The sequence below is a fragment of the Pelodiscus sinensis genome, chromosome W (genome assembly GCF_052426305.1).
Source record: "Pelodiscus sinensis isolate ZL-2025 chromosome W, ASM5242630v1, whole genome shotgun sequence".
In the NCBI taxonomy this organism is placed as follows: domain Eukaryota; kingdom Metazoa; phylum Chordata; order Testudines; family Trionychidae; genus Pelodiscus; species Pelodiscus sinensis.
The window spans coordinates 8976705-8995421 of NC_143084.1; the positions used below are offsets into that span (position 1 = coordinate 8976705).

At 45.9% G+C, this 18717-nt stretch overlaps 1 protein-coding gene across 3 annotated transcripts in view; it reads left to right on the forward strand.

Annotated features, from left to right (window-relative positions):
• The first annotated feature begins 1504 nt into the window (after positions 1–1504).
• The window catches only part of LOC102450730 (N-alpha-acetyltransferase 25, NatB auxiliary subunit-like), a 161494-nt gene continuing 144281 nt past the window's right edge, over positions 1505–18717 (forward strand). For 2 of the 3 annotated variants that reach the window (XM_089775109.1, XM_089775110.1), the window contains exons 1-4: positions 1505–1612; positions 4991–5076; positions 6584–6722; positions 9475–9593. In XM_089775109.1, the coding sequence (XP_089631235.1) occupies positions 1555–1612; positions 4991–5076; positions 6584–6722; positions 9475–9593 (402 nt within the window). In that variant the 5' untranslated portion in view covers positions 1505–1554. Of the gene's footprint in view, positions 1613–4990; positions 5077–6583; positions 6723–9474; positions 9594–18717 lie in introns of those variants that run through there. The other variant, XM_089775111.1, reaches the window with a different exon arrangement.

Consider the following 18717-nt stretch of genomic DNA (forward strand, 5'->3'; position numbering starts at 1 on the left):
GAGGGTGCCAAAGTCATGTACAACCTCAAAAGTGTAACGAGAATCAGTATAAATGGTGGCGGAGTGCCCCTCAGCCAGAAAGCAAGCGCGGGTTAGGGCAACTAGTTCAGCAACTTGTGCTGAGGTCACAGAGGGTAAAGGCGCCGCTTCTAGGGTTTCAGAGAGTGATACCCCAGCATATCCTGCAAGGAGATGACCTTGGCTATCTCTAAAGCAGGAACTGTCAGTGAATAACACAAGGTCGGAGTTAAGAGAGAGGGACATCAGAAAGATTGGATGCTTAACATAGGAAATGCCAGTGAAAATGAGGTAGGATTAGAGTCGAAAATAGGAAAAGAACAAGTTAAAAATACGTAGATCAATTAGATGTCTTCAAGTCATCATGGTCTGATGGAATGCATCCTAGAATACTGAAAGTGCTGACCAAGGAGGTAACTGAGCCTCTAGTGATCATCTTTGAAAAGTCATGGAAGATGGCAGAGGTTCCAAAAGACTGGAAAAGGGCAATTGCACTGCCAATCTATAAAAAGGGAAATCAGGACATTAATTTGTGTACCTGAAAAGATATCACAGCAAATAAATAAGCAATAATGTCAAACCAACCTGATAGCTTTGACAAGGTAACAAGCCTTGTGCATTGGGGGGAAGTGGTTCACATGGTCTATCTTGACTTTAGTAAAGTTTTTTATACTAATGTAACCTAGATGGAGCTACAATAAGGTGAGTGCAAAACTGGTTGGAAAATAGTGCTCAGGGTTATCAGTAGTTTACAGTCATGCTGGAAGGGCATTATGACTGGTGTCCTGCAGGGATCAGTTCTGGATACATTTCTGTTAAAAAAAACTTAATTAGTGCTTTAGATAATGGATTGAAACAGAGGTGAGATGAGGGGCACAATTCCCCAAAATGTGCGGGCAGAAGTGGAGCGATGCGGCCAGGTGAGCAAAGAGAGCTGGGGCCGCCATGCTGTGCTTTCCGAGCTGCGGAGATGACACGCAGAGGGGGGGGGGGAGGCGAAGGAGGAGGGGTAGGGGTTGTCCCGACCCTTGCTCAGCCCTCTGGCCCCCCCCCCCCCTCGTCAGTCACCTCTGGTTAGCGAGTGTTTTTATAAAGGTTGTGGACGATAATACATTGGGAGGGGGTTTGCAATTGCTTTGGACCACAAGCTAAATACGAGTCAACAGTGTAAAACTTGCTCACAACAGTGAGGTTTGCTTTTTTTTGCAAGACACAATAAGTAATTCTTGTAGTCTACTCTGCGCTGATTAAGTCTCAACTGGAGCACTGAGAGAACCCTGAAATATGGTAAGAATCACGGGGTCTATAGGAATTTTCTAGATCTGGTGTTAGTATTTGACTATCAGTTTCTTACACTTTATAGTGATAGAAATGTAGCTGTGTTACACTTTATAGGTATGTAGCTGCTACCTGAAGGATTGTGCTACTTCCGGTAGCAATATCTTATAGGAGGAGTTCCTTACGGTCCCACAAATCACTACCGGTAGCAGTGCTGTACAAGCCAGTAGCTGCGCAGTGACACTCTGCGCCCTCATCATGGCGGCGCGGGGCCATGTGCAGGACCCCAACGATCGGCGCCTCCGGCCTATCTACGGTACCGACCCCCTTCCCCGTCCCGGAGCGCGCCCGTCTCCACTAAGGGGTCGACCCCCTGCGTTCCCAGCCGCCCGACCAGGCCGCACCGCCACCGCGGCCTCGCCTACTTCTCTCTGCCCGGGGAGTCCTGCTAGGGGGATGGAACTCGGCCGAGCAGGGCTGGCTCTCGCCGCTCCCGAGCTCCTGCAGGGGAGCGGGGCTCCGAAAGACACCGGGCGGAGGGTCGTCCCCTCCCTGAGCCCCTCTGGTGCCCTTAGCCTGCCTCTCTGTCTCACAGGGGCCCTTCACGGTCTTGACCTCCATGTGTCCCCACACATCCTGGGAGACCCTGGTTCTCCTCCTCCCCATTCAGATACCCCAACGTTAGGGGCTTCGTTTTATACAGGCGACTGTTACCCCTTCCAAGTGTCCAGCTTTTCCACACTTGCTATCCCCACACACACATACACTTTTCCTCACTCCTTACAGACCAGTGGTTAATAATTAGTTATTTTGAAGTGTTAAGGCCAGGATTGCTAAGAGAGCCATTATTGCCAAATGTCAACATGGGGAAGGAATGGTCCTTCCTCACTGTTGGTCTTTGGCCCTAAGTTATTGTTGGTGCTGTTCAAGGTAAAAGAGTCCCTGCCCCAATTAGCTCAGTCTGTTATGGTAGAACAGTGGTTTAGATCTACAATTGGGAGCCAGGAAAGCTATTAATGTTTTGCATGATGGTATTAGGGTTGTTAACTAATAGGTATTTGTGTAAATGTGTAACTTCTGCATTTTTGTTAGTGTTTTTTGTTAGTACAGTAAACTTCCGATAATCCGGCACGTTTAGGACCCAGGGGGTGCCAGATTATCAGATATGCCGGCCTATCAGAAGGGGGGCTATGAGGGGTCTGGAGTGGGGTGGGAGGGGATGCCACCCCAGACCCCTCATAGCCCCCCCTTACGATAGTCCGGCTCTGCCCCAGGCATCCCTGATTCAGCTGCTGCTGGTCAGTTTCAGCAGCAGCTGAATCGGGGATGCCTGCAATAGAGCAGCTGGGGTGCTGCTGGGTTGGTCCCACAGCACTGAGGAGCGGCGCTACAAGACCAACCCCGCAGCACCCCAGCTGCTCTGCCCCAGGCATCCGGATTCAGCCGCTGATCTGTTTCAGCAGCGGCTGAATCGGGGACCCCTGGGGCAGAGCAGGTGGGGTCCTGCCGGGTTGGTCCCGCAGCGCCGTCCTTTGGCGCTGCAGGACCAACCCGGCAGCACTCCAGGAGCAGCTGGGGTGCTGCCAGGTTGGTCCCGCAGCCCCGAGGGGCAGCGCTACGAGACCAACCCGGCAGCACCCCAGCTGCTCTGCTCCCGGCTTCCCCGATTCAGCTGCTGGTCAGTTTCAGCAGCAGCTGAATGGGGGAAGCCTGTCCAGCTGCCCCAGCACTTCCGGGTTCCTGATGGTGCCGGACCATCACGAGTCCCGGAGCATTGGATGCCGGACTAATGGAGTTTTACTAATGGATCGCCATTTTTGCGATCGGGGCTTTTTTCCGGAAAAGACTACTGGGCTGTCTACACTGGCCCTTTTCCGGAACAGTGTTCCGGAATAAGGACTTATGCCCGAGCGGGAGCAGAATAGTTTTTCCGGAATAGCAGCTGATTTTGTACAGTAGAGCATCGTTGCTTTTCCGGAAATTTAATGGCCAGTGTAGACAGCTTGCAGCTTATTCCGGAAAAGCGGCTGATTTTCTGGAATAAGTGGCCCAGTGTAGACACAGCCCAGGTCTCCACAGCAGACCCCAAGAGAGCCCCCAGAGACCACAAACCAGATAAGGATCGAAGGTGCCTGGCCAGGTTTATTGCTAAGTGAAGTACAACAATAGTTGTCAGTAGACTCTGCTGAACCACTACGCATATGCAATTTGTAACTGGACTGACTCAGTGGGAAATTTCCACTGCTCCCCTAGGTCATCCAAAGACTGTCCCCCTAAGATACCACTCTATGTACAGGTACAAGAAGTTACACACCGTTGCTGATGCTGTCACGTTACTACCCTCTGATGCTACTTAGATACCATCCATCACCCTGTCCCTTGTGGTTTGATTAGATCATCTCTATCCATCATTCTGTCATTTCAGACCCTTTCCTGAACCTGGGTCAGTATCTTTGGGGAGTGGGTGCCAAGGTCTTTAATGAGCTGGTGGTACCATGTGCTTTCAACTTATGACCAGTACCAATTCCTGTTTTACAGTTGGTACCTAGCACTAATTACTGGTGTACACCTGGGCCTATTACCAATGAGTGTTTTGCACTCTCAGCCCTGTTTGTGCCAAGTTCTGTGAGCTGGGGCCTGCCTCTTGCTCACAGCTTAGCTTTATGTTAGCTAGGCCTCAAGCCTCAGACCAGCCCTGTGCTACATGTACTTATTTTTTAGGCCTTCATTTTACTACATTAGGATTAATTGATAAGCCCAGGCTTATCAGTTAATCATGTAAATCTGTGGTTTCCAACCGCTGGCCCACTGCTTCTTCACCAATGGAGCACCTCCCTCCACGCTTGGGGAGGGAAGGGGGTGTGAAGGAGGGAGGTGCACCAGGCTCTTAATACATTTAAAAAATACAAGTGTATGATTATCGGATAGTTGACTAGTTGCTTACATTCCTCCTGGTAGCTGGCCTTGTTTGTGAAGACAGGCCAAAAAGCATTGAGTACTTCAGCTTTTCCCACATCATCTGTCACTAGGTTACTTCCCTCATCCAGTAAGGGCCCCACACTCTCTCTGATCACCCTCTTATTGCTAACATGCCTGTAGAAACCTTTCTTGTTACCCTTCACATCCCTTGCTAGCTGCAATTCCAATTGTGCTTTTGCCTTCCTGATAACTCCCCTGTATTCTCGGGCAATATATTTATACTCCTCCCTCGTCATCTGTCCAAGTTTCCACTTCTTGTAAGCTTCCTTTTTGTGTTTCAGCTTGCCAAGGATTTCCCTGCTAAGCCAAGCTGGTTGCCTATCATATTTGCTTTTTCTTACAGCGCATTGGGTTTGCTCTATGGGACTAAAGGTGTAGTAGTTTAGATCTTCCTCCTCAGACTGGAGCCTAGGCTCTGAGACCATCCAAACCCATTGTGCTATCTAGATCCTGTCATACCATAATGAGCTTTCATCAGAAAAGACCCAAAGAGTCTTTTACTGTGTTGGGTTGACTAAAGCTAGAACAAAGGAGATATATTTTTAAGATGCACTGTGGTAATGGTGAAAAAGGAGTTCGGTAATTGTGAACTGAACTTAATTTTGAAACAAAATCTCACCCTTGCAGCACAGACCTTCTCTCCTTGAGATTAGGGAATAGACATCCATCTTTTCTTTGCTCTCCGTTGTAATCACTCTGTGTGTTGGTTTTGTAGATTATCTTGATAATGGCAGTAATAAAATGGCAATCCAGCAGGCAGATAAACTGCTAAAAAAACACAAGGATCTTCACTGCGCTAAGGTAAATTTGATTGCTTTTCTTTATGGTATTTTCCTGAGTAAACACGGTTCTGAAATTTGGGGAAATTCTACTATCCCATTCAAGCATCCAGTAATCTGATTTTCTTTTTAAAGAAGCCATAATGTTTCTTGACAGTTTTCAGAAGGTTAATAGAACACTTTGAATAATTGAATATCATATTTGTTTGAAAATGTGTAAAGAAATATTTTCTAACCTGCAAAAATTCCACCCTTTGGGCTATGCTGTTACCAGGGCTTCTGCTATTCTGTCCCTCTCCCAGGCTCCTGGCTACTAATGCAGTTGCCACTTATCAGAGCTTTCCCAAGCTGCAGAAGAGTGAAACTGATGATGAATAGTTTTAGCTCTTCTTCTGAATAGCAGCAGTGAAAACCTGGCAAGAGTGGTTGGTTTTCACTCTGCTACAAGTAGGGAGAATTGAGCAGCAGCAAAAGCACTGCAACTGGCAGTCTACAGACTGAGGAAGGCAGCACTGCATCACTTTACACCAGTGTTTCTTAAATTTTTTAAGACCGTGGAACACCAAACCATTTTTTTTTAAATGCGGAACACTGGGGGAAAGCTGCTGAGCAAAAAAAAAAAAAAAAAAAAAAACCCAAGAAAAACAAAACAACGGTCGCTGCTCCTTTAATTGCTGTGTGTGTTGTCTCAACTGAGTTTCCATCTCCGCGGGGGGGGGGGGGGAGTTAAAAGAGGCCGTGGTACACCTCTGACTGTCTTGCAGCGCACAGTTTAAGAAACACTGCTTTACACCTGTAGAAACCATTTCATATTTAGCTAGAAGCCATCTTGTATAACAGAAACCATTTCAGCTTTTCTCTTTGGCAGTAGACCAGAGTGATCTTTGTCACCCCGTGAGAAGAGGCCTACAGGATGGGCTATTAGAATGTGTTAATTGGGCTGGTTGGGACAGGAGATGTACTCCCTCGCACCTGTCCGCCATCTTGTTGATAAGGCTTTGTTTTTCCTAGTTTAATTGAGGATTTCTGTAATTGGATGCTGTGAGGTCAGACTGTTCGGTTAAGGGTAAAAAGATACTAGGATTGATTGTATTAGCAGCCTTACTGGGCCCGGCTCTGCTGGGACCACGTTTGGCTCACTTGGCTTTACTGATCAATAAAGCTGTCTGTTTAGCCACGTAAACTGAGTGAGGCCTTTGCTTCAACACACCCATGGCTTTCAACCTTTTTTCATTTGCTGTCCCCTAAAAACATTTTAATGATGGTGCAGGCCCCTTTAGAAATCTTAGACATAGGTTGAAAACAACAGTTTTAGACTATTTGCATTTGGAAGATATTCTTTGCCATCTTAAGGGGTGTGTTTTAAATGAAAGCTTACATTCTTCAGAAATTGATGGTAGTCACTTAGGCAAGTTTGTTTCTCACCATGGACAAGTTGATTTTTCTCTAATGATCCTTTGTTTCAAAATAAGTTTCTTCTGTAGGTGTTGGCAGTGGTTTTAATAGCTGCTTCTTTATTACGTATATAGGTATTAAAAGCGATTGGCTTGCAGAGAACTGGGAAACAAGATGAAGCATTTGCTCTTGCACAAGAAGTAACTGCACTCGAACCTACAGATGACAACTCTTTGCAAGCACTGACTATCCTTTACCGGGAAATGCATAGACGTAGGTTTTCTGGTTTTACTTTTCTCCTGGAAATTTGAGCTGCTTGATCCTAATTATATAATCTTTCCTCTGGCCTTTCTTTAAAATGAATTGTCTGGAATTCAAAGGGAAATGTACAAGGTACAGTTTTCAAACATGGGCTCTTGAATAGGTGGTTCAGACATGGGATTCAGGTGCCCAGTTTGGCACAAAACTCTGTAAATGCCCTTTTGGCATAAACATGTCTGTTCAATTATTTTAAAGAAAGATGTCCTAGCTAGGCTCCTGTTATTGAAAATTGGGTTCACGGTAATTTAACGTGGTGTGTTAGTCATAATATCAAACAAGTTCATTCAAATGTATTCCAGTGAAAAGAATGTGAAGTTGTTAATTTAAATAGAAATGATGTGTAAATCGTAAGCAGCTAATACTATATATGAACTTTGAAGAGCAGACAACTATGATTCTATGTAAAATAATGTGTATATAGTCAAGGAATTTGGCCCCTCAAAATGTCTTTAGAAGTTGTCTTGTAGACTTAGTGGGGAAATCCTGACTTCTCCCTTTCCTGTTACTCTTGAAAACAATTCCTCTAAATCAAAACTTCTTGGTTACGTCTACACTGGCATGATTTTGCACAAGAACTCTTTTGTGGAAGAGTTCTTGTGCAAAAACTCTTCCAGAAGAGAGTGTCTACACTGGCATGTGCCTTTGCGCAAGAGCATCCATGCCAGTGTAGACGCTCTCTTGCGCAAGAAAGCTCTGATGGCCATTTTAACCATCCGGCTTTCTTGTGCAAGAAATTCATGGTGCCTCTCGACACTGGCCTGTTGCACAAGAACAGTTGCACAAGAGGGCTTATTCTTGAGTGGGAGCATCATAGTTCTTGCGCAAGAAGCACTGATTTCATACATTAGAACATCAGTGTTCTTGTGCAAGAACTCGTGGCCAGTGTAGACAAGCAGCAAGTTTTGGCGCAAAAGCAGGTGCTTTTGCGCAAGATTGCACCAATGTAAACACAGCCCTTGAGTGATTCAGTAAACAAAGCTGTGCATGCTTACTGTGAAAGAGAAAGCATACATGGTTTGGTTTGTCTGCAGCGCAAAGACATACCTTATCACTTTCCTGAAGATGTGTCACTAATGTTCATTATCAGGTTTCCTGCAGAAAATGACTGAATTGAGACACTTTTTGCCATGAGGAGGTATAACTGCACAGCACTATTTCTTTGATGTAGCAACCTCTTCTGTCCTTTACTAATTGTGATAATATGAAGCCTCTTCATATCTGCTTTTACATCTTTATTTCAACAATTCTCAACTTAAAAACCAGAAAAATATAAACACAAAAATAATTGAATGTATTACACATAGAAGTTAATTATTCAAGAACATATAAAACACACTAAACCTTATTAATACCTTGCATATATATATATATATATATATATATAATGCGTTTATGTGAAGAGTAACTTGAATTTAAGAAAATTACATTCAGTAATAATTGTGTAAGTACAAGTGCACCCCCCTCCAAAAAAGAGTGCAAGGCGAAGGAGGAATGGTAAAATCAAATACAAATAGTGTCTAGGTATTCTAAATGTCTAATCCTAACTTATTTCAAGATAAGCTTATTTTTAAAGGAGATTGAAAACATAAAAGCCACTTTGGAAATATGAGGGTTTTGTAATGTACAGCATAATCTCTCCTCCTGTGTTAGGCAGTGATTTTCAAACTATGGTTTGGGACCCCAAAGTGGGTCATGAACCTGATTTAATTGGGTAGCCAGGACTGATGTTAAACTTGCTGGGGCCTGGGGCCAAATTGCCCCAAACTCTCTCGGACCAATGCCTTCAGTCCTGGATGGTGGGGCTCCGTTACAGATCTACTCATCATCATCAACAACCATAGGCTCAACGCCTGTTGGTGTCCAATGTCTCCCTCACTATTTCCTTCCATCTTTCCCTGTCCAGTGCAGAGTGGCTTAGTTTCTGTAGACTAGCTCCTCACCAATCAACTAGATCATCTACCCATTCTCTGTGGGGTCTGCCTCTCCTATTGGTACCATCCATTATGCCGAATACCAGGCTCTTAACTTTTTGCTCGTCGTTCATTCTGCAGATATGCCCGAATAGCTGTAACTTCCATTGTATAACCACCTGCAGTAGGTTCTCTTTCAGCTGTATCTTCCTATTTAATTCCTCGTTGGTGACCACCTGCATCCATTCTATTCTCAGGATCTTTACTGCCCAAGGTTAAAACTCTTTGGCTTGGCTTTTCCCCCCTGCCTGGGTCAGTTGGGCTCAGACTTTGGCACCCATCCCACCCCACACCCAGGGTGGCAGGGCTCAGGCTTTGGTCCCCTGTCCTGAGTCATGTAATCATTTTTGTTGTCAAAAGGAGCTCGTGGTGCAGTGAAGTTTGATAATTGCTTCATTAGAGGGAGTTTCCTTAAAACAGTTTGAATTCCTCAAGTTTATTCTGTCTTAATAAATAGTTTATTTTTAAAGTAGACAGTCTCTGTGTGACCAAAGTACAAATCTAGAATTGGTGAAGTGTCTCAGAATGGGTGACCTTGGAAGTGTTTTAACTCCAACCTGAAAGCATTCAGAATGTTTTTGCAAAAAAACAGACTTTTTTTTTAAAATTATTTCTACTTGCCTACTGTGTAATTGAATTACTTTGCACAGCATCCCAGATGCTATCTTGAAATAGCTGCTTTATAATCTTCTGTCCCAAATGTGTCTGAATTGAACAATCTGTTTTTGGTTTAGCGGAGTTGGTAACTAAACTTTACGAGGCAGCTGTAAAGAAGGTTCCCAACAGTGAGGAATATCATTCTCATCTCTTCATGGCCTATGCCAGAGTCGGGGAATACAAGAAGATGCAACAGGTACCTTCACCCATTTCAGTTACAGTAATTGTAGGTGGTGCATTTAATAATGGTGGGGGCAAAGTTCTTAAGACAGAAATGTGAATTTAGTTTTGTTTTTCCCCAGTTGATAGTTGCCCATGAAACAAAGTAAATAATAAATCTAACATTTCCTTAAGGCTCTTCTCTGTATCCTACTATACTAGTGACCAGCACCTTTTAAAACGTTCTAGAAATCTGAGTTGAATCAATACTAAAATTCTACTTCATGATTTTGATATAGGGTTAGTTAGAACCGCTACTCAGATTTGTTTTTTATATAGAAGACAGTTGCTTCATTTCCCCTTAAAAAGGATAACTTTTATGAACTACACTGTGTGGTCTGTACTGATGTTGTATGTTGGTTGGCTGCCTTGGCCTATTAGCTTCCTGTTGATACCTATATCCAAGAGTACTAAGTTAGCAAATAGGGCAGTGTATTAGGAGTAGTTAGCTTCAATGAGACTTCCTGAGGGCCACAATTTCAAATAACATACAGTAAAGTTCCGATAATCCAGCACCTTTAGGACCCAGGGGGTGCCGGACTATCAGATATGCCGGACTATCAGAAGGGGGGGGGCTATGAGGGGTCTAGAGTGGTGTGGGAGGATGCCACCCCAGACCCCTCATAGCCCCCCCTTCTGATAGTCCGGCTCTGCCCCAGGCGTCCCCGATTTAGCCGCTGCTGGTCAGTTTCAGCAGCAGCTGAGTCGGGATGCTTGCGGCAGAGCAGCTGGGGTGCTGCCGGGTTGGTCCTGCAGCACCAAGGGACAGCGCTACAGGACCCAGCTTCCAGCTGCTCTGCCCCCAGCTTCCCCGATTCAGCCGCTGGTCAGTTTCAGCAGCGGCTGAATCGGGGAAGCCGGGGGCAGAGCAGCTCCAATGGTCCGGCTGCCCGGAGCACTTCTGGGTTCCTGATGGTGCCGGACCATCAGATGCTGGACCACTGGAGTTTTACTGTATAAACTTAATCTTTTTTTTTTGGCCTGTACTCTTGTTTCTAGAAAGCAGTGTGTAGTTAGACTGTGCACCTTGTGTTTTGATACATGCAAAGAAAAAACAGGCTTTTCTTCTATCTTGACTTTCAGTTGACAAGACAAGTCTCATGCTTGTTAGTTTTGTTTTTCATCCTTCCGAAATTAGGTGCCTAGAGCACGGGTTCCTAACCACCAGTCTGCTGACCCCTGCCTGCCGGGCTGTGCCCCAGCTGCTAATGAGCTCCGCTCGCTGGGGAGCTCTATTCCCGATAAGGTGCACGCCTGCCCGCGCACTTAAAAATTCTCCTCCCACAGTGAGTAGCACTGCAGGCTGCCCTGTGTGCCACGGCTGGAGCCAGCTCGTGGTGAGGCTGTCCCTACTGGGGCAGCCTCACTATGGCCCTGGTTCTAGCTCTGGTGGTAGCCACGTGGACTGGGTGGCAGGGCTGCATGATGAGCGGGCTAGTGCTGGGGGGCTCTAGGAGTGGGGCTAATACTGAGGGCTGGGACTGCAGGGAGGCTCTGGGGGTGCTGGGTGCAGTAGGACTCTGGGGTCAGTGGCTGGAACTGGGGGTAGTGGATGGGTGGGGGGGCCTCTAGGGGTTAGGGCTGGCACTGGGGGACTCGGGAGGCCGGGGCTTTTGGTGGACCGGTAACATTTTATTTGCATATTTGAATATTCATTAGTTGCATAATGCATATGCAAATAAAATGTTGCCAGTCTGCCACAAATTTGTGAATGGGTTTGCCAGTCCCTGGTATCAAAAAGGTTGGGAACCGCTGGCCTAGAGAGTGCCTATAAATGCAAGTCTCTCTTCAAAGTGTGCATGTACTCCCTCTTCAATGTACAGTAAACTTCCGATAATCCGGCACTTTTAGGACCCAGGGGGTGCCGGATTATCAGATATGCCAGACTGTCAGAAGGGGGGGCTATGAGGGGTCTAGAGTGGTGTGGGGGGGATGCCACCCCAGACCTCTCATAGCCCCCCCCTTCCGATAGTCCGGCTCTGCCCCAGGCGTCCCCGATTCAGCCACTGCTGGTCAGTTTCAGCAGCAGCTGAATTGGGGACGCCTGCAGCAGAGCAGCTGGGGTGCTGCCTGGTTGGTCCGGTAGCGCCGACTCTTGGCGCGGCGAGATCAACCCGGCAGCACCCCAGCTGCTCTTGGGGACGCCTGGGGCAGAGCAGCTGGGGTGCTGCCAGGTTGGTCCGGCAGCACTGCTCCTCGGCGCTACTGGACCAACCCGGCAGCCCCCCAGCTGCTCTGCCCCAGGCGTCCTGATTCAGCCACTGCTGAAACTGACCAGGGGCTGACTCCAGGAAGCCCGAGGTAGAGCTGCTCTGACCCAGGCTTCTTGGAGTCAGCTGCTGGTCAGTTTCAACAGCAGCTGAATCGGGAAGCCTGGGACAGAGCAGCTGGGATGCTGCTGGGTTGGTCCCGCAGCGCCGAGGGGCAGCACTACGGGACCTACCCAGCAGCACTCCAGCTGCTCTGCCCCTGGCTTCCCCGATTCAGCCGCTGGTCAGTTTCAACAGTGGCTGAATCGGGGAAACCGGGGGCAGAGCAGCTCCAATGGTCTGGCTGCCCGGAGCACTTCCGGGTTCCTGATGGTGCCGGACCATCAGGAGTGCCGGACCGTCAGATGCTGGACCAATGGAGTTTTACTGTATAAAGAAGCAGAGTGAAGAAGGCAAATTGATTCCAAGCTCTCTTCCCCCTGTATTAGGGTCTTTGTACAGAGATTCAAGTCACTTTGTCTCCACAACCAACAAATAGAGTTGAAAAATGGTGATTAATCTCTCTGTGGCCCAGCTGCAAATGGCTTAATTTCAACAGGGTTGAATCACTGGTGTATGTAGTGAGTGCTAGTAGGAATGGGGTAGGTTTAGAAGATTAAATAATAAAAGAACAAGTTAAAAATCACCAAGAAAAGTTAGATGCCTGCAAGTCACCAGGGCCTCAGTTGGAGTATTGTGTTCAGTTCTGGGCACCGCATTTCAAGAAAGATGTGGAGAAATTGGAGAGGGTCCAGAGAAAAGCAACAAAAATGATGAAAGGTCTAGAGAACATGAGCTATGAGTGAGGATGTTAAGTATCAGGTAATTGATTAATCAAATGCATCGACTAGTCTATAGGGCACCTCTGCCTTTGCAGTGTAGCAATAGCCCTAGGGCCCTGCACTACTCGAAACAGTTCTGCTGGACAGCATTGTCCAAGAGCAACAAGAATGATTAAAGGTCTAGAGCGCATGACCTATGAGAGAAGACTGAAAGAATTGGGATTGTTTAGTTTGGAAAGGAGATGACTGAGAGGGGACATGATAGTGGTTTTCAGGTATCTAAAAGGGTGTCATAAGGTGTCATATCCCCCCTTAGTCTCCTCTTTTCCAAGCTGGAAAGTCCCAGTCTCCTTCATCTCTCCTCATATGGGACCTGTTCCAAACCCCTAATCATTTTAGTTGCCCTTCTCTGAACCTTTTCTAATGCCAGTATATCTTTTTTTGAGATGAGGAGATCACATCTGTACGCAGTATTCAAGATGTGGGTGCCCCATGGATTTATATAAGGGCAATAAGATATTCTCCATCTTATTCTCTATGGGTATATCTACACTACCACCCTAGTTCAAACTAGGGTGGTTAATGTAGGCAACCAAAGTTGCAAATGAAGCCCGGGATTTGAATTTCCTGGTCTTCATTTGCATCTTGCTGGGCGCCGCCATTTTTAAATGTCCGCTAGTTCGGACTCCGTGCCCGCGGCTACACACGGCACGGACTAGGTAGTTCGAATTAGGCTTCCTATTCCGAACTACCGTTACTCCTCGTGGAACGAGGTGTACCGGTAGTTCGGAATAGGAAGCCTAATCCGAGCCGCGTGTAGCTGCGGGCACGGAGTCCGAACTAGCGGACATTTAAAAATGGCGGCGCCCAGCAAGATGCATCTTAATGGGTAAGATAGTTGGAGTCTTTGTTAATTCCTCTGCGGAGAGTGTCGAATTTTAGCATGAATGCCAGTTCAGAGGATTCCCTTTCAAGTGCAGATTTGAATGTCTTCTGAAGTAGGATGCAGGTTAGCAGGTCATTCAGACAGTGTCCTTTCTGGTTGAAATGACAAGCAACTGTTTTTTCTTTGTGATCCTGTCTAATGTCTGTTTTGTGGGCATTGATTCTTTGGCGAAGTGTCTGAGACGTTTGTCCAATGTACATAGCAGACGGACACTTTCGGCACATGATAGCATAGATGATATTTCTGGAGGCGCAGGAATATGTATTCTTGATCTTATAACTCACTTGGTTAGGCCCAATAATGGTGTCAGCAGAGTGAATATGTGGACAAAGCTGGCAGCGGGGTTTGTTGCAAGGGAAAGTACCAGGGTTGGTATTAGTGTGGTATGTCCTGTGGTTGTTGGTAAGAATCATCTTGAGGTTAGGTGGTTGTCTATAGGAGACTATGGGTCTGTCTCCCAGAGCTTCTTGTAGTTTAGTGTCCTGTTCCAGTATAGGCTGTAATCTATTGATAATGTGTTGGACAGGTTTAAGTTGGGAGCTGTAGGTGATGACAAGTGGTGTTCTATTGTTGGTTTTCTTGGGTCTGTCTTGTAGTAGATGGTTTCTAGGTATTCGTTTGGCTCTTTCGATTTGCTTTTTTATTTCTCCAGGTGGGTAGTTGAGGTTTATAAATGCTTGGTAGAGATCCTGAAGTTTCTGGTCTCTGTCAGTGGGATTAGAGCAGATGCGGTTGTATCGAAGGGCTTGGCTATAGATGATGGATCGTATGGTGTGTGCTGGATGGGAGCTGGAAGCATGTAGGTAATTGTATGAGTCAGTGGGTTTTCTGTAGAGGGTGGTGTCTAATTTTCCATTGTTGATTTGTACTGTGGTGTCCAGGAAATGGATCTCTCGTGTGGAATGGTCCAGGCTGAGGTTAATGGTGGGGTGTAGGTTGTTGAAATCTCTGTGGAATGTCTCCAGTGTTTCTTGGCCATGCGTCCAGATCATAAAGATGTCATCGATGTAGCGTAAGTAGAGAAGGGGTAAAAGGGGACGGGAGTTGAGGAAACGTTGTTCTAGGTCAGCCATAAAGATATTAGCATACTGTGGGGACATGCGTGTACCTATGGCTGTGCCGCTGATCTGGAGGTATAAGTTGTTCTCAAACTGGAAATAATTGTGGGTGAGAACGAAGTTACATAGGTCTGCTACCAGGTTGGCAGTGGTGTCCTCTGGGATAGTGTTTCTAATAGCTTGTAATCCGTCTTCATGTGGGATGTTGGTATATAGAGCTTCTGCATCCATGGTGGCAAGGATGGTGTTATTGGGGAGGTTATTGATGTTTTGTAGTTTCCTTAGGAAGTCAGTAGTGTCTCGGAGATAGCTGGGGGTGTTGGTTGCGTAGGGTTTGAGGAGAGAGTCTACATAGCTGGATAGACCAGTAGTGAGTGTGCCAATACCAGAGATGATGGGGCGTCCGGGGTGTCCAGGTTTATGGATCTTGGGAAGCAGATAGAAAAATCCTGGTCGGGGGTCGGAAGGTGTTTCTGTGTGGATTTGTTCCCGAGTAGCTGTAGGGAGGCTTTTAAGGAGACAGAGTAATTTCTTTTGGCATTCCGAGGTAGGATCAGAGGAGAGAGGTTTGTAAAATGTGGTGTTGGAGAGTTGTCTGGTTGCCTCTTGGTTATAGTCGGCCTTATTCATAATGACCACAGCACCACCTTTGTCAGCTGGTTTGATTATAATGTCCAGGTTGTTTTTGAGACTCTGGATGGCATGTTGTTCAGTGTCGCTGAGATTGTGTGTCGCTTGTTGTTGTTTGCGAATTACGTCAGTCTGTGCGTTGTTGCGGAAGCTTTGTATATAGAAATCTAGATTGTAATTCCGACCGTCAGGGGGAGTCCATTTTCGGCTATCATGTGCCGAAAGTGTCCGTCTGCTATGTACATTGGACAAACGTCTCAGACACTTCGCCAAAGAATCAATGCCCACAAAACAGACATTAGACAGGATCACAAAGAAAAAACAGTTGCTTGTCATTTCAACCAGAAAGGACACTGTCTGAATGACCTGCTAACCTGCATCCTACTTCAGAAGACATTCAAATCTGCACTTGAAAGGGAATCCTCTGAACTGGCATTCATGCTAAAATTCGACACTCTCCGCAGAGGAATTAACAAAGACTCCAACTATCTTACCCATTACAAAGATAGCTTCCCCAATTATCACCTCTAATACTATTAACTCACAGACATCTCCCCTTCCCCACCTCTAATATCATTAACTCACAGGCATTCACCTTCCCCCCCCCCCCCCCACATCCCCCTTCTGTTCTGTAATGTGATTTGTCCTTTTCATGTGTGTTCATTTTTTAAATTGTATCCTTTGGTATATATGGTTGTGACTATTTTCTTCCATTATTTGATCTGAGGAAGTGGGTCTGGCCCACGAAAGCTCATCATCTAATAAACCATCTTGTTAGTCTTTAAAGTGCTACATAGTCCTGTATTTTGTTTCAGCTACACCAGACTAACACGGCTACATTTCTATCACCGTTCTTCTATGTGTCTGACAATTTTATTCTTTACTATAGTTTCAACTAATTTGCCCGGTACTGATGTTAGACTTACCGGTCTGTAATTGCCAGGATTACGTCTAGAGCCCTTTTTAAATATTGGCGTCACGTTAGCTATCTTCCAGTCATTGGGTACAGAAGCTGATTTAAAGGATAGGTTACAAACCATAGTTAATAGTTCCGCAATTTCCCATTTGAGTTCTTTCAGAGCTCTTGGCTGAATGCCATCTGGTCCCGGTGACTTGTTACTGTTAAGTTTATCAATTAATTCCAAAACCTCCTCTAATGACACCTCAATCTGTGACAAATCCTCAGATTTGTCACCTACAAAGGATGGCTCAGGTTTGGGAATCTCCCTAACATCCTTAGCTGTGAAGACTGAAGCAAAGAATTCATTTAGTTTCTCCGCAGTGATTTTATCATCCTTAAGTGCTCTTTTTGTATCTCGATTGTCCATGGGCCCCATTGGCTGTTTAGCCGGCTTCCTGCTTCTGATGTACTTGAAAAACATTTTATTACCTTTTGAGTTTTTGGCTAGCTGTTCTTCCAACTCCTTTTTGGCTTTTATTATTACATTTTTACACTTAATTTGGCAGTGTTTATGCTCCTTTCTATTTACCTCACTAGGATTTGACTTCCACTTTTTAAAAGATGCCTTTTTATCTCTCACTGCTTCTTTTACTTGGTTGTTAAGCCACGGTGGCTCTTTTTTAGTTCTTCTATTTTGTTTTTAATTTGGGGTATACATTTAAGTTGGGCCTCTATTATGGTGTCTTTGAAAAGTGTCCATGCAGCTTGCAGGGATTTTACTGTAGTCACTGTACCTTTTAATTTCTGTTTAACTAACCTCATTTTTTTGCATCGTTCCGCTTTTTGAAATTAAATGCCACAGTGTTGGGCTGCTGAGGTGTTCTTCCCACCGCAGGGATGTTAAGTGTTGTTATATTATGGTCACTATTCCCAAGCAGTCCTGTAATAGTTACCTCCTGGACCAGATCCTGCGCTCCACTCAGGACTAAATTGAGAATTGACTCTCCCCGTGTGGGTTCCTGTACCAGCTGCTCCAAGAAGCAGTTGTTTAAGATAACAAGAAATTTTGTGTCTGCATCTCATCCTGAGGTGACACGTACCCAGTCAATATGGGGATAATTGAAATCCCCCACTATTATTGAGTTCTTTATTTTGGTAGCCTCTCTAATCTCCCTTAGCATTTCATAGGCACGATTATTTTCCTGGTCAGGTGGTCGATAATAGCTCCCTACTGTTATATTCTATTAGAGCAGGGAATTACTATCCATAGTGATTCTATGGAACACGTTCATTCATTTAAGATTTTTACTTCATTTGATTCTACATTTTCTTTTACATATAGTGCCACTCCCCCACCCCCAGCACAATCGGTTCTCTCCTTCCAATATATTTTGTACCCTGGTATGACTGTGTGCCATTGATCGTCCTCGCTCCACCAGGTTTCTGTGATGCCTGTTATATCAGTATCCTCCTTTAACACGAGGCACTCTAGTTCACCCATCTTATTATTTAAACTTCTAGCATTTGTGTACAAGCACTTTAAAAACTTGTCTCTGTTTATTTGTCTGCCCTTTTCTGATGTGTCAGATTCTTTTTTATGTGAATGTTTTTCATCTGATCTGGCCCATACTTTATCCTCTTCCATCCTCTCCTCCTGACTAAAACCTAGAGAATCTCTGTCAATAGACTCTCCTCTAAGAGACGTCTGTCTGATCCACATGTGCCTCAGCCCCAATCGGCTTTTCCCCATCTCTTAGTTTAAAAACTGCTCTGCGACCTTTTTAATGTTAAGTGCCAGCAGTCTGGATCCACTTTGGTTTAGGTGGAGCCCATCCTTCCTGTATAGGGTCCCCCTATCCCAAAAGTTTCCCCAGTTCCTTATAAATCTAAACCCCTCCTCCCTATACCATCGTCTCATCCACGCGTTGAGACTCTGAAGCTCGGCCTGCCTACCTGGCCCTGCGCGTGGAACTGGAAGCATGTCTGAGAACGCCACCATAGAGGTCCTGGATTTCAGTCTCTTTCCTAGCAGCCTAAATTTGGCCTCCAGGACGTCTCTGCTACCCTTCCCTATGTCATTGGTCCCTACATGTACCACGACCACCGGCTCCTCCCCAGCACTACACATAAGGCTATCTAGATGCCTCGAGAAATCCGCAACCTTCGCACCAGGCAGGCAAGTCACCATACAGTTCTCCCGGTCATCGCAAACCCAGCCATCTAGATTTCTAATGATCGAATCTCCCATTACTAACACCTGCCTTTTCCTAATGACTGGAGCTCCCTCCCCCAGAGATGTATCCTCAGTGCGAGAGGATACCCCAACATCTGGAAGGAGGGTCCCAACTATGGGAAGGTTTCCCTCTGCTCCCGTTGACTGCTCTCCTTCCCTGAGCCTTTCATCCTCCTTAACAGCGCAGGGGCTGTCTGACCGGAGGTGGGACAATTGTACAGTGTCCCGGAAAGCCTCATCTACGTACCTCTCGGCCTCCGTCAGCTCCTCCAGTTCAGCCACCCTGGCCTCCAAAGCCTGAA